At 33.8% G+C, this 20,601-nt stretch overlaps 1 protein-coding gene across 1 annotated transcript in view; it reads right to left on the bottom strand.

Moving 5' to 3' along the window:
* ROBO2 (roundabout guidance receptor 2) overlaps positions 1 to 20,601 on the bottom strand; it is a 795,143-nt gene that overhangs the window by 139,885 nt on the left and 634,657 nt on the right. Inside the window, 1 exon segment of the mRNA XM_074192780.1 lies at positions 265 to 477. Coding sequence (XP_074048881.1) covers positions 265 to 477 — 213 coding nt within the window.

The raw sequence follows: 20,601 nt of genomic DNA, 5'->3' as shown, positions 1-20,601 counted from the left end.
ATTTACTAAGAGTCGTCCATTATATTCTAAAATTAAAATTTCCCTTTTAATTTTTATTTGCTTTTTATACTCATTATTCCCATTGGGAAAAGAAATGCTGTTTAAAAACACTTGGATATTATTCAAACAAGATTTTCATTATACTAAAATTTTTAAAATAAACAATAACATATGGGCTATTTGATCAGCAAAAAAAATACATTTATAATTCGGTTTCTAGAAAAAAATCACTAATAATATAGCAAACCAAATAATGGTTCTCACCATCAGTAACTTCCAGTTGTGCCTTTGCCAAAATGCTTCCTGCAACAGTTAAGGCCTGACAAATGTAGTAGCCTGCATCAGACCTTTGAATGTTTGTAATAGTAAGATCTCCAGTTGGTGACACTGAACATCTGCTGTTGGGTTGTTGAGGCTGGTTTGGGAAAAGTAAGTTCTGTGGAAGCAAATACAATTTTATCAGAATTCTTTTCACCCCTCAGATAAAAAGAACAGATAAATTTGATGGAAGAATATTAACAAAGAAAAAATTCTGTACTTAAAATAGAATGAAGTAAAACCATATAAATACAATGAATTTTGTGGAATTCTTGATGACTCAAATGATGCTTTATAAAGGTTTACCAGAGATTCAAATAAGATATTAAGAGAAAATTATCAGTATTTCCTTTTTATGATCCAACAATGCTAAATGAAACATAAGAAAAACCGCAACATTAATAACTATTTATTTAGCACATTAAAGCACATTAAGTTTTACAGGAAAACTTAAATAAATTATCTCTTTTGCTCTTCTCAAAATCTCAAGAAGCAGGTATTATTATTATTATTATTATTATTATTATTATTATTATTATTATTAACCAGTCCCATTTATAGATGGCTAATTAGGAATGGAAGAGCTTAAGTGATTTGACAAATGATTATGAAATAAATGTAATAAGTGTGCATGAGGCAAGATTTGAAATCAGTTCTTCCTGATTCCATGCTTGAGAACCTATTATTCAGAATGAATTATGAACATTTAAACCAAATAATAGTGCAGTAACAACGATAATATAACTCAACAATGGTATACAATTAAAATTATATGTTGAATATTTTGATATAAAAAATTGAAAATTCCCTATATATGTTAAGTTTAAAATAAACAACAACTTGATTTTCATTGAGTGGAAGAAAATATAAGGCCTAGGTGATAAATGATGAGAGGGAGTGGAATAAAATTAACCTTATCCTTAAATGAGCACATCATCATTACAAAGTTTCAAAAGTTCTTTTATTAGTAAAATAATATTAACCTGCTTAATCAGTGTTATTTTATTATAGCTAAAATAAAGAAAATATTTGTTCCTAGTCATACTAAAGTACATTTCTAGGTTGGAATATAAATATATATCAACATTTATGTTGTAATTACTCATAAAAATAAACTTTTGGTATCAGTTTCTTAATATGGCAATCAATTCTCCAAGGTTTGTAATTGTTTTTGGAGTACAATAAAAGACACAATACACATTTTTACCTTAAAATGTTTTTTACCCTTGAAGACCAATAGAAGAGGATAAAATAGGGTATTAGCCACTTTTCAATTATGCTAAATTATTTTAATACAGCAAATGATGTACTACTTTAATTAGAAGCTTTTTACTCTTTACTACAACATGATGAATGTCTACTTTATTATATTCAAGTGTGTCACTATAAGCCCACTTTACATAAACATTATCATATGATTAAAAAGCTTTCTAAAAAGAGTGATGGTTGCGAACAGATAAGTTCTATTTGTTAAAACTGAAAATATTATGCCCCTCCTAGAGAAATTTTGTTACATTAAAAAGGTTGCAAATCTTTCATACAAGTGTATGATGTTTTTATAATACAATAATTATTCTATAGACTCTAAAGTGTTGCTGAACTAAACCAATCACAAATATTGGAACCTAAAACCATTTGAAAATGTTACAATAATTCAAAGCATGCACTTTCATTCAATTAAATGTTAGAATACTAATATATCGCATGAGCAAGTTACTCTCTGAGATGCCTCTTTCTATAATGTCATTTCAGCTCATCTGAAAAATTAGTTGATATGGCAAATCACAAATGATTTAAACTAACCCATCATTTTTATTAGACACTACTGTGACATTAGTCAAAGTGGGTTACAGGCAACAACAAAAAATGCAATCCCAGGCCCTCTTTTTACCTAAAAGGGCCTGGGTACCTTTTAATGCTAAGTAGAATTAACATCATATGTGAGTGAGATTATAGACCATTATATTCATAATCTTACCATTTGTATTGATGTATTGATGTATGATGTCATCATAAAAATTGAATATCATAGATAGTGAAATATTTTATTTTAAAAGCTTCAGAATTCAAGGATTGATATTATTAAACTTTATCAAGCTCTTCTTTCTTGTACGTGAGTGGTACATGACTACCCATATGTATGTGGTAGGGGAAAGAATAGTAAAAGAATTTATATGAGGCTAAACTTTCAACTATACTGAAGTCAAATAATTAAATACTTTCTTAATACAAATGTGCAAATCATGAATAAATATCCAAGCTAAATTTTCTTTAAATTGAAAACTTGTTTTGTCCAATGATGAAAAGAAACTGGTGATATAAAAGTGTAATGTAGAATTGAACACAGGCATAGCAAAGTAAGTAAGGCATATACCTTCTGGGTTCAGAGAAAGTGTGGGGGATAAGAGATTACACAAACTAAAGTGTATAATGATCTAGACCTAGGAAAGGACTGGTTCAAAGGATATATGTGATAATAATTTTTTTTCTTTTTTTTTCTTTAGTTTTTGCAAGGCAATGGGGTTAAGTGGCTTGCCCAAGGCCACACAGCTAGGTAATTATTAAATGTCTGAGGCCGGATTTGAACTCAGGTACTCCTGACTCCAGGGCTGGTGCTCTATCCACTGTGCCACCTAGTCACCCCGTGATAATAATTTCAAGTTATAGTTTAGAGTTCCCTATAGCTGAGGTATCAAGCACTGATGGTAGATGCCTCACAGTCTTTAACCCTTTGAGTTGTCCAGTCAGACTAAAATGCAATTGAGAAATATTTAGCAACATGAAAAATTATGAAATATAGACAATAATAATGTGTGGGTTTCCAAATCAGTATGTGGTCCTCAGGAATCCATTTATGTAGGGATTAATGGCCCTCATTACTATTTGAGTATGATACCATGAATGACTTATCTAGAGTCATATAGCAAATAATATGTCAGAAAAATATTTGAACTAGAGTCTTTTTAGCTTTACTCACTGTTCTAGACTACCTTTTATGATAGTTGAGAAAATAAAAACAATTCCTTAAAATTTGAAGATAAGTCTATATTATATAAATTTTAATATTAATTAAAATGAGAACATTAGACTATTAAGGTTTTTTGTTTTGTTTTGGCAAGACAATGGAGATAAAGTGGATTTTCCAAGGCCACACAGCTAGGTAATTATGAAGTGTCTGAGGCAGGATTTGAACTCAAGTACTCCTGACTCCAGGGCCAGCGCTCTATCCATTGTGCCACCTAGCCACCCTAGACTATATTGTTATAAAACTTATCCTATTTTCTTTGTATCATAAACTGATTATAGTTCATGAATTAATCTATAATATTTGGTCTTGGGATTACCAATTTAGAACTGGAAAAGCATTAAAGGATTGTGATGAGAATTAAATATGATAGTGTATTTAATAAATTGTGCTCCATAAATGACATAAACAGTGTCTGGAAACTTCTATGTTTAATAGGTGTTAGCAAGTGAAAGACAACAGAACCTAAGAGGTATGAATTCTAGAGAAATTAGGAGAATATAAAAAGGACAATTAAGATTTTTTTTTTAGGTTTTTGCAAGGTAAATGGGGTTAAGTGGCTTGCTCAAAGCCACACAGCTAGGTAATCATTAAGTGTCTGAGGCCTGATGTGAATTCTGGTACACCTGACTCCTGGGCCAGTGCTCTATCCACTGGGTCACCTAGCTGCCCTGACAATTAAGATTTTTGAAACATTATTATAAGAATTTTTATATGATATGAAGTAAATTAGATTTGATTTCTGCTTAATTATGCTTTGATACTGCATTAAGCCAAGTCTGGCTTCAATCATTGTCCTGAAAAAGCTCTATTATGCTAATAAAGATTGTGAGCGTGAGTAGAACAAAATGGAAATCAGACAGTTGAACATGAAGAGAAAACATAGACAAAAATAAGCTAGGTTTTGAAATGAAGGGATGGGAGACCCCAAGGTTAATTACATCATGTTCAGAGCAGTTTTAGAGGAAGTATGGGCTTTCTCTGGCAGGAATTAACATGAAGATAGTGATGCTTCTGTTAGGAACATTAATATCTTGGACAAGTTGGTTATAGTGGCATGCAACTGCTGTATCTCTTTTGAGTATCTTTATCTGAATTAATGTACTATCCATGCCTCATGAAAAAAAATATTCTAAAATTGCATCCTCAAAAAATCTCGAGAAGAAAATAATGTAGATATTTTATGGAGAAATTTCATGGACAAACAGCACATTAAAAATTCTAATATTTAGCTCTGCTAATCTATATATTTGTTATAAGAAGAATCACTTTCTGGGGCAGCTAGGTGGTGCAGTGAATAAAGCAGCAACCTTGGAGTCAGGAGTGCCTGGGTTCAAATCGACCTCAGACACTTAATAATTTGTAATTACTAAGTGTCTGAGGTCGGATTTGAACCCAGGCACTCCTGACTCCAAGGCTGCTGCTCTATTCACTGCACCTCCTAGCTGCCCCATTTGAGAAAACATCTTGTATAATACTAGGCATGTGGCTATATACCATGATATTATAGTCATTATAATATATATAAAAAATAATTTTTTTGTTTCTTTCCTTACTCTTACATAGTGATTCAGTCTTATGATTTGTCAGTTCTTCTACAACATCTATGTCCTTTAGTCCTTTTATTTTCAAGAACTCTCAGTTTAATGTCTGAATTATTGATAGTTTCAGGTATGAAATTCCTATGAGATGAATAATTTTCAAATTTAAGATTATGAGAGACCTTAGTGTCAATGAGAGTATTCAGAGATGTTAAACAACTTGCCACCACAAGTATTTGAGGCAGTACTCAAACTCAGATTTTTTAAATTACAAGTCCAACTTGTAGCTATTATCTGCTGCCTGTCAAAAAAAAAGGGGGGAAAAGTATTTCTAATGTCATTAGACATTGTTTGGAGCTGGAGAGGACCTTAGTAATCGTCTAGTTTATCTGATTTTACAAATGGGTAAATCAAATTTCAAAGAAGTTAAAATGCCCAGGATAATATAATTAGACAATGATAGAATCACATATGATAGAACCCAGGTCCTCAAACACCACATGTAGTATTTCTTTTTTTTTTTTTTTTGCAAGGCAATAGGGTTATATGACTTGCCCAAGGTAACACAGCTAGGTAATTATTATGTGTTTGAGTCCAGATTTGAATTCAGGTCCTCCTGATTCCAGGGCCAGTGCTCTATCCATTGCACCACTCAGCTGTCTCTGTTTTTTAATCTCACTTTTTTTCATGTTATTATTCATTTAAAAAATCTACAATAGTTTTCAGTGTCAGATTTAATTAACAATGCATGTGACTGTTATCCAATCTTTTCATTCACTTATATTTCTGCATGTATTCCTTCCTTTTCATTTTCTTATACTCTGATATTACTTGTTCTTAATATTTGTCTCTACTGAAGATGTACTTACCTCTTCTATATCAATGCAAGACCCTGATCTAAAAAAATCATCAATCTATTCCTTATAATTTTCTTTCAGTGCTATCTCTCCACTTTTATATAATCAGTATATCAGCATGTACTTGCTTGCATATCTTTGCAACTATTCCTTAATGTTGTCATATGTGTATGTTTGTATATGTACATTTATAAAATATATGCCACATCTGCATATATTCATGGAAATATTGTGCAACAATTGTAAAGGTACTAAATAAGTATGTGCATGATTATGTAATGACTATATAGAAGTATGGAGAGAGTACATAAGAAAAGTTGATGGAGAGTTGCTCTTATTATTTTTACATTCTTTTTTTTAGGTTTTTTAAGGCAAATGGGGTTAAGTGGCTTGCCCAAGGCCCCACGGCTAGGTAATTATTAAGTGTCTGAGGACCAATTTGAACCCAGGTACTCCTGACTGCAGGGCTGGTGCCCTATCCACTGTGCCAAATAGCTGCCCCCTACATTCTTTACATATAAAGTAAATATATAAATTTATATGTATAAGGTGTACCTTTTCACATGGAGAAGTATACTTAGACTCAGCTTAGAAGAAAAAAAAAGAATTCTAAGATGGAATTAAGGAGGGAGGATATTCTAGCAATGAGGAACAGCTAGTGCAAAATCATGGAGATGAAAGATGAGTGACACAGGAGACATAGCAAGAAGGTCAGTTTAGTTAGACCACAAACTGCATGAATAATATATAATACACAGTAAAATATAATAGAGTAATATAATATAATATAAAGCTAGGAAAGTTCAGAGTGAAATTACATATCAAATCTCTTCCATTTAAAAAAAATTCTCAATGTAGTTTATTATCCCTTCAACCTATTATTTGTCTTTTGTTCTTGAAGAGGAACAGTAACAATAAGAGGATGTTATCTAAGTTGAAGACCTTGACTATGTTGTCTCAATCAGAGTGTACTCAAACCAAATTAAAATGCAATTGAAAAATATTTGGTAATGAAAATAAAGTAAAATAAAATATTTCTAATATCATATGGTTTATTCACATGGATGCATTAATGACCCCAGTTTCTATCTAAATTTGCATCTAATGGTCTGAACTATTGTTTTTACTTCTTTTTCTCCCACTCTATTCTTAAGCCTTGGCAATTTGGCTTTAAACTTCATAACGCAACTGAATTGTAACCCAAAAAAGTTAATAGTGATTTTTTGGTTTTTCTTAATTCATATTTCAATTTCAAATAATCAGTAAGTAAAGGTATTTTAAATGCCTACTATGTTCTGGGCAGTGTGCTTAGAACAACCAACTTCCCTATAACTTCTGAAACCTTGGAGACATCTTCCCTCTGGGATAGTCTCTCTATTCTGTATTGTTATGATACTTGGCTCTTGGTCTGCCTTGGTTCTACAAATTGTCTAATCAGTCCCCTTTGCTTGGTAATCACTCATTTCATACCCTTTCACTGTGAACATATTCTGTTATAGGCCATTTTATCTTTTCTCACTTCATTCTCCCATATAGTAACCTCATTAGATATTAATATAGATCTGAAAAGTGCCTTATTTCTGGTCAGGCACTTTTCAGATCTATATTAGTATCTTTTTTTTGAGTTCTAGTCCTTCATTGTTAAACTGCCTATTGAATGAAAGAGGAGTTCTGTCAAATTTCTTTTATGACACTAGTAGGGTGCTAGTACCAAACACCATAAAGAGTAAGAGCAGACAAATTTCCCCACAATGAATACTGATGCAAATTTTTTTGGTTGTTGTTGTTGTTTTTTTGCAAGGCAAATGGGGTTAAGTGGCTTGCCCAAGGCCACACTGCTAGGTAAGCATTGTGTCTGAGGTCAGATTTGAACTCAGGTACTCCTGACTCCAGGGCTGGTGCTTTATCCACTGCACCACCTAGCTGCCCCATGATGCAAAAATTTTAAATAAGTTTTTAGCAAAGAGATTACTTTATTAGTTGGATAATATACCATGATCAAATAGGATATATATATACCAGTTATGCAGGGATGTTTCAAAATTAGGAAAACATTCAACACTGCCATAACAATAACAAAATTAATAGAAATCATATGATTATCCCAATAGATTCTGAAAAAGCCTTGGGAAAAATACTGCACCCATTTCTATTAGAAACACTAGAGAGCATAGGAATAAATAGAATGTTCCTTAAAATGATAGGACGTATCAAAAACTATCAGCAAGCTTTATATGTAATGAAGATAAACTAGAATCATTTCTAGTAAGATGGGGGTTAAACAAGAATGCCCATCATTTCAATTATACAATATTTTATCAAATGATAGTTTTCACCATACTATTTTCCAATTTTCTCCATTAGTTTTTGTCAAATAGTGAATTCTTAGAATACTATAATCATTTACTAGTTTCTTTTGTACCTAATCTATTCCACTGATCCATTTCTCTGTTTCTTAGCCAGTAGCAGATAATTTTGATGACTTTTGCTGTATAATACAGCTTGAGATCTGGTATAGCTAGATCTGTTTAGTTTTATCAATAAGAAAAGAAAAAGAAATTAAAGGAATTAAAATAGGTAAGGAGAAAACAAAACTTTTACTATTTGCAGATGATATGATGGTATACTTAGAGAATCCTAGAAAATCAGCTAAAAAACTTCTTGAAACAATTAACAAATATTCTGTATTACTCTATATGACCAACAAAACCCAAGAGCAAGAGATTGAAAGAGAAATTCCATTTAAAGTAAATGAGATGACACAAACTACATCAGAATCAACCTCCCAAGATAAATTTAGAAACTACATGAATATAATTCCAAATTACTTTTCACACAAATAAAGTCAGATCTAAACAACTGGAAAAAGGTCAATTGGTCATGGTTAGACAGAGGTAACATAATAAAAATGACAGTTCTATCACAATTAAATTAATATGTAGTGCTTATCAAGCAACTATCAAAATATTATTTAACAAAGGTAGAAAAATAGTTACAAAATTCATCTGGACCAACAAAAGGTCAAGAATATCAAAGGAATTAATGAAAAAATGCAAAGGAAGATAGACTAACTATACCATATCTAAAACTATATTATAAATCAGCAGTCATCAAAACTGTCTAGCACTGGTGCAGAGGCAAGATGCTGGAGTAAAGGCAAATACTCCCATGAGCTTTTCCCCAAACCACTCCAAATATCTTTAAATAATGACTCTAACCAAATTCTAGGGTGGAAGACTTACAAAAAGATTGAGGGAAACAGTTTTCTAGCCCAAAATTACCTGGAAGAACTGCGGGAAGAATTTAATACACCGGGGTTAGAAAGGCCCTCAGGACAGCAAATTGGCTCCAATCCTCCAGAAAAAGACCATGGGGTGCCTGGGTCCATGGTAGCAGCAGTAGTGCAGTTTTCAGATTTCTCAGTCCAGGGATCAGGACAATATGACAGGTCAGTATGAAAATTCAGCCACACCAGAGTGAAAGTGGAACCCAGTCAAGCAAATCCTTAGTGCATACTTGGATCCCCAGTAGACCTGGGGAGCCACTTGGAAGGGAGCCACTGGGCATTTGCTTCCAGAGTGCTCAGCCTACAAACAGTAAAGGGGTTGGGAAGATTGCAGAGGTCTTTTTGTTATCCCTGAGTTAAGACTCTGTAACTTTGCCCATACCCAGATACAGTGTATCCTTCATCCTGGAAGAAGAGTGCCACCTTAATAAAGAGTTAAAATTAAGTGAGTGATAGCCTGGGGATATGAGCAAACAAGAGAAGAAAAAAAACAATCTGACCACAGGCATTACTTTAGTCCTGTAGAGGATCAAAATATACACTCAGAAGAAGATAAAGTTAAAGCTCCTACCTTCAAAGCCTCCAAGAAAAATAAGAATTGATCTCAGGGCTATGGAAGAGCTCAAAAAAGTTTTTGAAAATCAAGTAAGGGAGGTAGAGGAAAAATGGGAAGAGAAATGAGAATGATGCAGGAAAATCTTGAAAACCAAGTTAGCAACTTGGTAATGGAATTACCAAAAAATACTGAAGAAAATAACATTTTAAAAACCAGTTTGGGGGGCAGCTAGGTGGCGTAGTGGATAAAGCACTGGCCCTGGAGTCAGGAGTACCTGGGTTCAAATCCGGTCTCAGATGCTTAGTAATTGCCTAGCTGTGTGGCCTTGGGCAAGCCACTTAACCCCATTTGCCTTGCAAAAAAAAAAAAAAAACTAAAAAAAAAAAACAAAGTTTGGGTCAAATGAGGAGAATAATTTAAAAAGCAGTATTGGCCAGATGGAAAAGGAAATAAAAAAGCTCTATGAAAAAAATAAGTCCTTAAAATGTAGAATGGAGCTAAGGGAGGGCAGAGCAAAGATGGCAGCATAGAAGCCGGAATTCCCAGAAGTTCTCCAGAACATTCCAAATGTTTTAAATTATGACTCTAATCAAATTCTAGAGTAGCAGAATCCAATCCAAGACAACTTGGAAGAACAGCAGGAGAGTCTGTTCTACTGGGGCTAGAAGGGACCATAGAACAGCCTGGGCCACTGTGCTGAGAAAACCAGCCTTCCAGGAATAGCTCAAGGGGTACCTGGGCCTCTGGGGACACCTGGATCCATGGCAGGAGGAACAGTTTCTAGGCCTCACAGCCCAGGAACAGCCAAGCACAACTTGGGAGGTTAGCAGGGAAAACTTTGAAGTACCAGAATAAGTGCAGGGCCCAGTGTAGCTCAGACTTCAGCAACTTGACCTTGGAAACCAGAAGCAGGCCTGTGGGGCCAGCTAGCACTGCCTCTAGAGTGCTCAGCCCACAGACAGTAAGGGGACAGAAAGAGACTGCAAAAATCTCTCTTCTATCCCTGGGACAGGACTCTGCTGCTGTACATCCTTAGATCCAGGTCACAGTCTGGGCAATTATTCTAACACAGAATAGCAAAGACCCTCCTCACAGCTCCAGGCCAGAGGGAAGGGATTGTGATCATCTACAGATTAGAGCACAGAACAGAAGAAGAGCAGTCAGAACCTCTCAGAAGACATTGAAGGAACGAAGGTACTTATGGGGGTTCCCAAAACACCCTAAAACTTGGGTAGTACATTAAAACCAGGTTATAGACCAGGGAAATGAGTAAAAAGAAAAAGAAAAAGAATCTGACCATAAATAATTACTTTGGTCCGATTCGGAATCAAAATATGAGCAAATTCAGAAAATGATAAAGCTAAAGCTTCCAAGAAAAATAGGAATTGATCTCAGGCTATGGAAATGCCCTAAAAGATTTTGAAAATCAAGGAAGGTAGGCAGAGGAAAAATTGGAAAGAGAAATGAGAGAGATGCAGGAAAATCATGAAAATCAAGTCAGCAGTTTATTGAATGAGATACCAAAAAACACCGAAGAAAATTACATGTTAAAAACCAGTTTAGGTCAGAGAGGAAAAAAATGAATACCTTAAAATGTAGAATTGATCAGATGGAGAAAAAGAGATAAAAAAGCTCTCTGAAGAAAATGTAGAATGGAACTAAAGCAATTGGATGACTTTGTGAGAAATCAAGGAAACAATAAAACTAAACTAAAAGGATGAAAAAGTAGAAGAAACTGTGAAATATCTCATTGGAAAAACAACTGATCTGGAAAACAGATCCAGAGAGAAAATTTAAAAATTATTGGACTACTTGAAAATCATGACCTGGAAAAGAGCCTAGACTTCATTTTTCAAAAAATTCTCCTGGAAAATGCCCTGATACCCTAGATGTAGAAGGTAAAAATAGAAATTAAGAGAATCCATCGATTACCTCCTGAAAGAGATCCCAAAATAAATACTCCCAGGAATATTATAGTCAAATTCCAGAAGTCCCAAGTCACAGAGAAAATATTACATTAATGGATCATGGGGTTTGTAGTATGATATTCTGCAAGTGAAGAGAGAATGAATTACAACTGAGAATCAGCTACCCAGCAAAACTGAACATCTACTTTTAAGGAAAAAAAGATGGACATTCAATGAAATAGGGGACTTTCAAAATTTCCTGTTGAAACGACTAGAATTGAATAGAAAGTTTGCTCTCCAAGTACAGAACTGAAGCAAAGAAAAGCAAAGGTGGACAGGAAGGACAGATTATAAGGATTTTAATGATGCTGATGTATTCCTCCTGCATGAGAAGATGACACTGATATAATATTCATATGAACCTTCTCATTTATTAGAACAGATAGAAGGAGCATAAATAGACAAGGCACAGGAGAGAACTGAATATTAAGGTATAATATATTATCAAGATGGAATCAATGGGAGAAAAAGGAATGTACTGGGAGGAAGGGAAAGGAGAGGAATAATGGGCTAAGATATTTTATATGAATCAAGTTAAAACATTTACAGTGGAGTGGAAGCAAGGGAGGTGGGGGGGATGAGTGACCTTCATTTCCATTGAAAATGGTTCAGAGAGAACACAACATACACATTTAATAGGCTATAGAAATCTATCTTACTCTAGAGGAAAAAGGAGAAAAGGGGACAAGGAGAGGGGCAGGTGGGGTATAGGTGATAGAAGAGAGGGAAGATAATGGGAGAAGGTAGTCAGATTCAACACAGTGAGGAGGGACACAGTGAAAGGAGAGAATAGAATAAATGGAAGTGGGGAAGATTAGACAGAGAGAAGTACAGTTAGCAACAACTGTGGGGAAACAAAATATTGAAGCAACTTATCTGATGGATTATGATAAAGAATGTGATCCAATCCAGAGATAGAGATGATGATATCTGAACACAAATTGTAGTACATATTTTTTTCTCTCACTTTATTTTTCTTGGTTTCTTTATCTTTGTTGGGGGGAGGGGAGATTTTGTTTACTTCTACAACAAGATATAAATAAAAATGTTTAAAAATATCACTTAAAATGGAGCTATAAGAAGCTGATGACTTTGCGAGGAAAATCAAGAAACAATTAAACAAGTGGTGGAATTAAATTAAAGGATGGAATTAAACAAAGGATGGAAAAACTAGGAAAAATGTGAAACATCTCATTGGAAAAAACAACTGTTCTGGAAAATATAACCAGGGGGAATAATGTAAAAATTACTGGACTACCTGAAAATCATGATTTAAACAAAAAAAGACCTTAGACTTCATTTTTCAGGAAATTCTCCAGGAAAATTGCTCTGATATCCTATAAGCAGAGGATAAAATAGAAATAAAAAAATCCATTGATCACCTATTAAAAGAGATCCCAAAATGAAAACTTCTAAGAATATTATAGCTAAATTTCAGAAGTGCAAAATCAAAGAGACAAGATAACACAAGATTTAGCAGCTTCCCCCATTAAGGATTCATAGGACTAGTTATATAATATCTCTGGAAGACAAAGGAGTGTGGATTGCAATGGAGAATCACACTACCCACCAAAACTGAACAAATTCTTCAGGGTAAAAGATGGATATTCAATGAAATAGGGGACTTTTAATCTTTCCTTTTGAAGCAACTAGAGCTGATTAGAAAGTTTGATCTTCAAGTTTAGGAATCAGGTGAAGTATAGAGGAGGTGTATGGAGCAGCAAACCATCAGGGATTTAATATTGTTAAAAACATATGAACCTTCACATTTAGTAGGGAAGTTAGAAGGAATATATATATGGCACAAGAGGGAGTGGAAGTCAAAGGTATATTAAATAGGGGAGTTAATGGGGGGAGAAAAATGGAGTGGGAGAAAGGGAAAGGAGAAGTAGAATAGAGTGTTATTTTACAGGCAAAAAAGGCAAAAAAAATCTTTTGCAGAGGAGTAGAAGGGGAACAGCTAGGTGGCACAGTGAATGGAGCACCAGTCCTGGAGCCAGGAGGACTAGAGTTTAAATCTGGTCTCAAACACTTAATAGTTGCCTAGTTGTGTGACCTTTGGCAAGTCACTCCAATCCCATTGCCTTAAATAAATAAAAATTAAAAAGGGGACTACAAAGGAGTAGAAGAAGGGGGAGCTGAGGAGGAAGGAGTGAGCCTTACTTTATCAGATGTCGCTCAGAAAAGGGGAGTAAGGCACACTCCTCAATTGGGTATAGAAATCTGTCTTACCCTAAGGAAAACAGGAGAAGAATGGGATTGGAGAATGGGGATGTGCAGGACGGGGAGGGTGTAGATGATGGAAGAGAAGGAAGATTGTGGGAAAGAGTAGTCAGATCCAACACATTTTTTGAGGAGAGACAGGGTGAAAGAGAGAAAATAGAATAAATGGGGGGTGAGGGATAATGGGATAAGGAAAATCCAACCTAACCAAAGCAACTAGGGGAAAAATGTTGAAGCAATTTCTCTGATGGACTTATGATAAAGAATGCAATCCATCCCAAAGACAGAGTTGATGGTGTCTGAATAGAAACTAAAGCATACTTTCCCCCCCCACTTTATTTTTCTTGCATTTCTCTTTTTTTGTGAAGGGGAAAGGATTATACAACATCACTATTATAACAATTTTTCATGGCTACACATTTTTAGCATACCGCATGAAATTTATTTTCTCAATGTGGGGAGTAAGGTGGCAGGAAGGAAGAGAATTTGGAACTCAAGGTTTTAGAAATAAATGTTGGGGGAGCGGCTAGGTGGCAGTGGATAAAGCACTGGTCCTTGGAGTCAGGAGTACCTGGGTTCAAATCCGGTCTCAGACACTTAATAATTACCTAGCTGTGTGGCCTTGGGCAAGCCACTTAACCCCATCTGCCTGCAAAAACCTAAAAAAAAGAAGTAAATGTTGAAACTTCTTTTTTTACATATAGGTGAGCAAAAAAAGTTAAAAATAAAATTATGAGATAAAACAAAATAAAAGAATTGTCTAGCACTGGCTAAGAAATAGAGAAGTAGAACAGTGGAATAGATTAGTCACAAAAGAAGCATTAGGAAATGACTATTATAATCTACTGTTTAATAAAAGACAGTAGCTTCTCACTTTATGTCAAAAACTGCTAGGAAAATAATATGGCAAAAACTAGGCATAGATTCACACCCTAAACCAAAATATGGTTGATATGGGTACAGAATTCATTCATTCATAACTAGAGCATAACTAGAGCAGTTAAGAGAACAAGAAATAGGCTATGTTGGATCTATGGAGAGGGGAGATATTTATGACTAAATAAGATGTAGAAAACATTATAAAGTGCAAAATGAATGATTTCATTTATATTAAATTAAAAGGCTCTGTTTGTGGCAAAGAAATGGAAATTGAGGGAATGTTCATCAATTGGGGAATGGCTTAAAAATTGTGATATATCTATGTGATGGAACACTATTGTTCTATTAAAAACCAGGAGGGATGGAAATTCAGGGAAGCCTGGAAAGATTTGCATGAACTGTTGCCAAACGAGATGAGCAGAACCAGAAGAACATTGTACACCTTACAGTAACATGATCAAACTTAATGGACTTGCTCCTACCAACAGGGCAACAATCAGGCACAATTTTGGGATATTTGTGATGGAGAATACCATCTATATCCAAAGAAAGAATTGTGGAGTTTGAACAAAAACCAAAGACTATTTAATTTATTTTATTTTTTCAATGTTTTATGGTTTTTTTTGGCAAGGCAATGGGGTTAAGTTGACTTGCCCAAGACCACACAGCTAATTAATTATTATGTGTCTGAGGCCAGACTTGAACTCAGGTACTTCTGACTCCAGGGTTGGTGTTCCATCCACTGCACCACCTAGATGCCCCTTATTACCTTTAATTTTTAAAAAAATATCATATTATTCAGTTCTGCTATATCACATATTATATATTTCTTCCTTAAGGATAATATTTATTTCTCATCACATTCAATTTAGATCACTGCATACTATGGAAATGATGTAAAGTTTAATAAACTGCCTTCTTTAGGTGGGAGGGAAAAGATTGGGGTAAAAATTGTAAAACTCAAAATAAATAAAACTTTTCTAAAATTAAAAAAAAAGTTTTTGCACAAACAAAACTAATTAAGATTAAGAGGAATACAGAAGGCAGGGAAATAATTTCTTCAGCTAGTATCTCTGGCAAAGGACTCATTTCTAAAATTTGTAGAATGAAATTTATATGATATGTGATCCTTCAATTGATAAATGGTTAAAAGAAATGAATAGTTAATTTGGGTTTTTTTTTAGAATTGAATGCTGAACTTGGAGTCAGGAGAATCCAAGTTAAAATCCTGCTTCAGACATTCACTATGTGACCTTAACAAAATCAGTTAACCACTTTGTGTAGATTTGAATTGATAATAATACCCACTTTCTAGAGTGGTTGTGGGGATTAAATGAGATAAAATATGCAATGGCCTTTGAAAATATCTTATATCTATAATTATATAACATAAACAAAATGTATATATTTATTATCTATATTATGCAACAAGCATATACATGTAAATTATATAACATATATAAAAGTTAGTTCTTATGTGTTTTGTCTAGATGAAAAACTAAGGTTCACAAATATGGTAATTGAGGTAGTAAATAAGAGTTAGGATTCAAACCCAAAGCCGTCACTCCAAAACTGAAACACTTTGGATTGACCCCTGAATAAAGGATTAGAATTCAAATCTTGGTGAAACTGTTCTTTTTGTTTTTATAATTCTGAGGAAGTCATTGAAGTCTTCTGAATTACATATAGAAAGTAAGGGGGTCAATAAAAAGATTTCTGAAATGTACTTTCCAAAACTGATGACAAATGTATTATTCTTAAATTTTTTCCATAATGTAAGCATGAGTTTTGAAGCTAAACTCCTCAAAAAATAGAATTTGGTAGAAATAGCAATGACTCTTAAAGCTAGAAATGTAATATATTCTAGAGTAACAAAAGCTTCTAATTCTACTAATGGTCTGTGACACAAATCTTTAAGTCATTTAGTCATTGATTTGTGTAGGTCCAGTTAGAGCATAATGTAGTGCAGATTCAAAAATATATACTATAGATAATCCCTGAGTGTTAGCATAGAAAGAGAAGCAGTATCTATTTAAAACAGTTGGATGAAATTTCTAGTGATATTATATTGTGTATTATTATAGTGTCTGAACATCAAGGCACAAATCTAACCAAAATGATAACTCTACTTTGTAATATTTTCCCCTATATCTAACATTAGCAAAGGACTTGCTTCTACAGTATGAAGGAGCTAAATGTAGAATTCTATTTGAACAAAATCTATTATATGTTACCTTGTATCTTTAGAAGATTACTTGCTTTTTCAAAGTCTCTGTGTTATCCCTGAATAATTCTAAATCAGAAGATATACTGATTTTTTATGCTTTTTTAATAGGAAAATAAATAAAAGTAATGCAATTTTTTCATATAAAAGTATAAATATGAAAGAAATGAACCCATATAGAACATTGCAAATTGTATTTTTAAGTAGAAAAGTTGAGTTCACAACTTCTTTTTTTTTATAAGCAATGGGGTTAAGTGACTTGCCCAAGGTCACACTGCTGGGTTAAGTGTCTGAGGTCAGATTTGAACTCAGGTCTTCCTGACTTCAGGACTGGCACTCTACACAGTGCGCCACCTAGCTGCCTTTCTTTCCCTTTTTTTAAAAGATGGTATGAGTCTATAGATCCAAAGGGAGAGAAAGAGATTTTTCCCTTGTCTTTTAAGTATTTATTTGATCTAAAGGAGATGCTACACTCTCTCTCTCTCTCTCTCTCTCTCTCTCTCTCTCTCTCTCTCTCTCTCTCTCTCTCTATATATATATATATATATATATATATATATATATATATTTGTGCCATGACATGTTCATAATAGTACTAAGAATAATAAACCTCAGGCTCAGGTTTATTATTCTTAATACTATTGTGAACATGTCATCGCACAATTATAAGAAAGGTAAGTATCATATGATTCATAATGTAATTAGATAAGACTTAAAATTCATTTTGCTAAAGATGTCTGATTCAATAGATATGTATATACTAGGTCAGAGGATAAGATCCTATTTTTCAAATATTAATTTATTGAGGAATGTATTGCAAGCAAAGCTTAAATCAGACTGCTCACTGTAGTCTCCAAACCTAGTGACTTTTTGTTAAATTAAAAAAAGAGAAATTAAAAATATTAAGTACTGAAGCACAGATCAAAGGACAGAAAGAAAGCGGAGTAAGAAATCAGTGTCTCTTACTACATTATAATCCATAATTGGGACTCTAAAAAAAATTGCATGTATCACCTCCCTTTCCACAGGTCCTGTATGTCTCCCTGATCACCTAAATGGGAATCATCTTTGGAAAGGAATCAGATTCTGAAGGCTAAAAGATGAAACAAAAGTACATCAATAACCACCCCTCTTGCCTCTATACTAAATGAGTGCTTCAGACTGCCAGGCAGAAATGAAATGGTTTATAAAGAATTGATAGCACCAATGGGAGGGAGAAGGCAGCAAAGTGACAATTTATCAGTAGCACAAAAACATGAATTAAGCATATAGACTTAATTTTATGATGCATTTCATTAATATAAGAAAAATGCTTGTGGCAGGAGACGACAATTGCTAGATTTAAAAAAATCATTAGGAAATATATTGGGTGAGATATAAATTTGGGAATATGGATAAGGATTGGGTCGATGATTTCATCAGTATAGAGAATTCCTCTGTGATAAATTTTCTATCAAAGCAGGATGTCTCATTCTTTCCAAGTTATAGTTTAGAGTTCCCTATAGCTGAGGTATCAAGCACTGATGGTAGATGCCTCACAGTCCTTAACCCTTTGAGTTGTCTAGTCAGACTAAAATGCAATTGAGAAATATTTAGCAACATGAAAAATTATGAAATATAGACAATAATAATGTGTGGGTTTCCAAATCAGTATGTGGTCCTCAGGAATCCATTTATGTAGGGATTAATGGCCCTCATTACTATTTGAGTATGATACCATGAATGACTTATCTAGAGTCATATAGCAAATAATATGTCAGAAAAATATTTGAACTAGAGTCTTTTTAGCTTTACTCACTGTTCTAGACTACCTTTTATGATAGTTGAGAAAATAAAAACAATTCCTTAAAATTTGAAGATAAGTCTATATTATATAAATTTTAATATTAATTAAAATGAGAACATTAGACTATGTAAGGTTTTTTGTTTTGTTTTGGCAAGACAATGGAGATAAAGTGGATTTTCCAAGGCCACACAGCTAGGTAATTATGAAGTGTCTGAGGCAGGATTTGAACTCAAGTACTCCTGACTCCAGGGCCAGCGCTCTATCCATTGTGCCACCTAGCCACCCTAGACTATATTGTTATAAAACTTATCCTATTTTCTTTGTATCATAAACTGATTATAGTTCATGAATTAATCTATAATATTTGGTCTTGGGATTACCAATTTAGAACTGGAAAAGCATTAAAGGATTGTGATGAGAATTAAATATGATAGTGTATTTAATAAATTGTGCTCCATAAATGACATAAACAGTGTCTGGAAACTTCTATGTTTAATAGGTGTTAGCAAGTGAAAGACAACAGAACCTAAGAGGTATGAATTCTAGAGAAATTAGGAGAATATAAAAAGGACAATTAAGATTTTTTTTTTAGGTTTTTGCAAGGTAAATGGGGTTAAGTGGCTTGCTCAAAGCCACACAGCTAGGTAATCATTAAGTGTCTGAGGCCTGATGTGAATTCTGGTACACCTGACTCCTGGGCCAGTGCTCTATCCACTGGGTCACCTAGCTGCCCTGACAATTAAGATTTTTGAAACATTATTATAAGAATTTTTATATGATATGAAGTAAATTAGATTTGATTTCTGCTTAATTATGCTTTGATACTGCATTAAGCCAAGTCTGGCTTCAATCATTGTCCTGAAAAAGCTCTATTATGCTAATAAAGATTGTGAGCGTGAGTAGAACAAAATGGAAATCAGACAGTTGAACATGAAGAGAAAACATAGACAAAAATAAGCTAGGTTTTGAAATGAAGGGATGGGAGACCCCAAGGTTAATTACATCATGTTCAGAGCAGTTTTAGAGGAAGTATGGGCTTTCTCTGGCAGGAATTAACATGAAGATAGTGATGCTTCTGTTAGGAACATTAATATCTTGGACAAGTTGGTTATAGTGGCATGCAACTGCTGTATCTCTTTTGAGTATCTTTATCTGAATTAATGTACTATCCATGCCTCATGAAAAAAAATATTCTAAAATTGCATCCTCAAAAAATCTCGAGAAGAAAATAATGTAGATATTTTATGGAGAAATTTCATGGACAAACAGCACATTAAAAATTCTAATATTTAGCTCTGCTAATCTATATATTTGTTATAAGAAGAATCACTTTCTGGGGCAGCTAGGTGGTGCAGTGAATAAAGCAGCAACCTTGGAGTCAGGAGTGCCTGGGTTCAAATCCGACCTCAGACACTTAATAATTTGTAATTACTAAGTGTCTGAGGTCGGATTTGAACCCAGGCACTCCTGACTCCAAGGCTGCTGCTCTATTCACTGCACCTCCTAGCTGCCCCATTTGAGAAAACATCTTGTATAATACTAGGCATGTGGCTATATACCATGATATTATAGTCATTATAATATATATAAAAAATAATTTTTTTGTTTCTTTCCTTACTCTTACATAGTGATTCAGTCTTATGATTTGTCAGTTCTTCTACAACATCTATGTCCTTTAGTCCTTTTATTTTCAAGAACTCTCAGTTTAATGTCTGAATTATTGATAGTTTCAGGTATGAAATTCCTATGAGATGAATAATTTTCAAATTTAAGATTATGAGAGACCTTAGTGTCAATGAGAGTATTCAGAGATGTTAAACAACTTGCCACCACAAGTATTTGAGGCAGTACTCAAACTCAGATTTTTTAAATTACAAGTCCAACTTGTAGCTATTATCTGCTGCCTCTCAAAAAAAAAGGGGGGGAAAAGTATTTCTAA

Source organism: Macrotis lagotis, chromosome 6 (assembly GCF_037893015.1).
Source record: "Macrotis lagotis isolate mMagLag1 chromosome 6, bilby.v1.9.chrom.fasta, whole genome shotgun sequence".
Lineage (NCBI taxonomy): Eukaryota > Metazoa > Chordata > Mammalia > Peramelemorphia > Peramelidae > Macrotis > Macrotis lagotis.
Note: the sequence above shows the minus strand (reverse complement) of the source record. Positions and strands in the feature narration are given on the sequence as shown.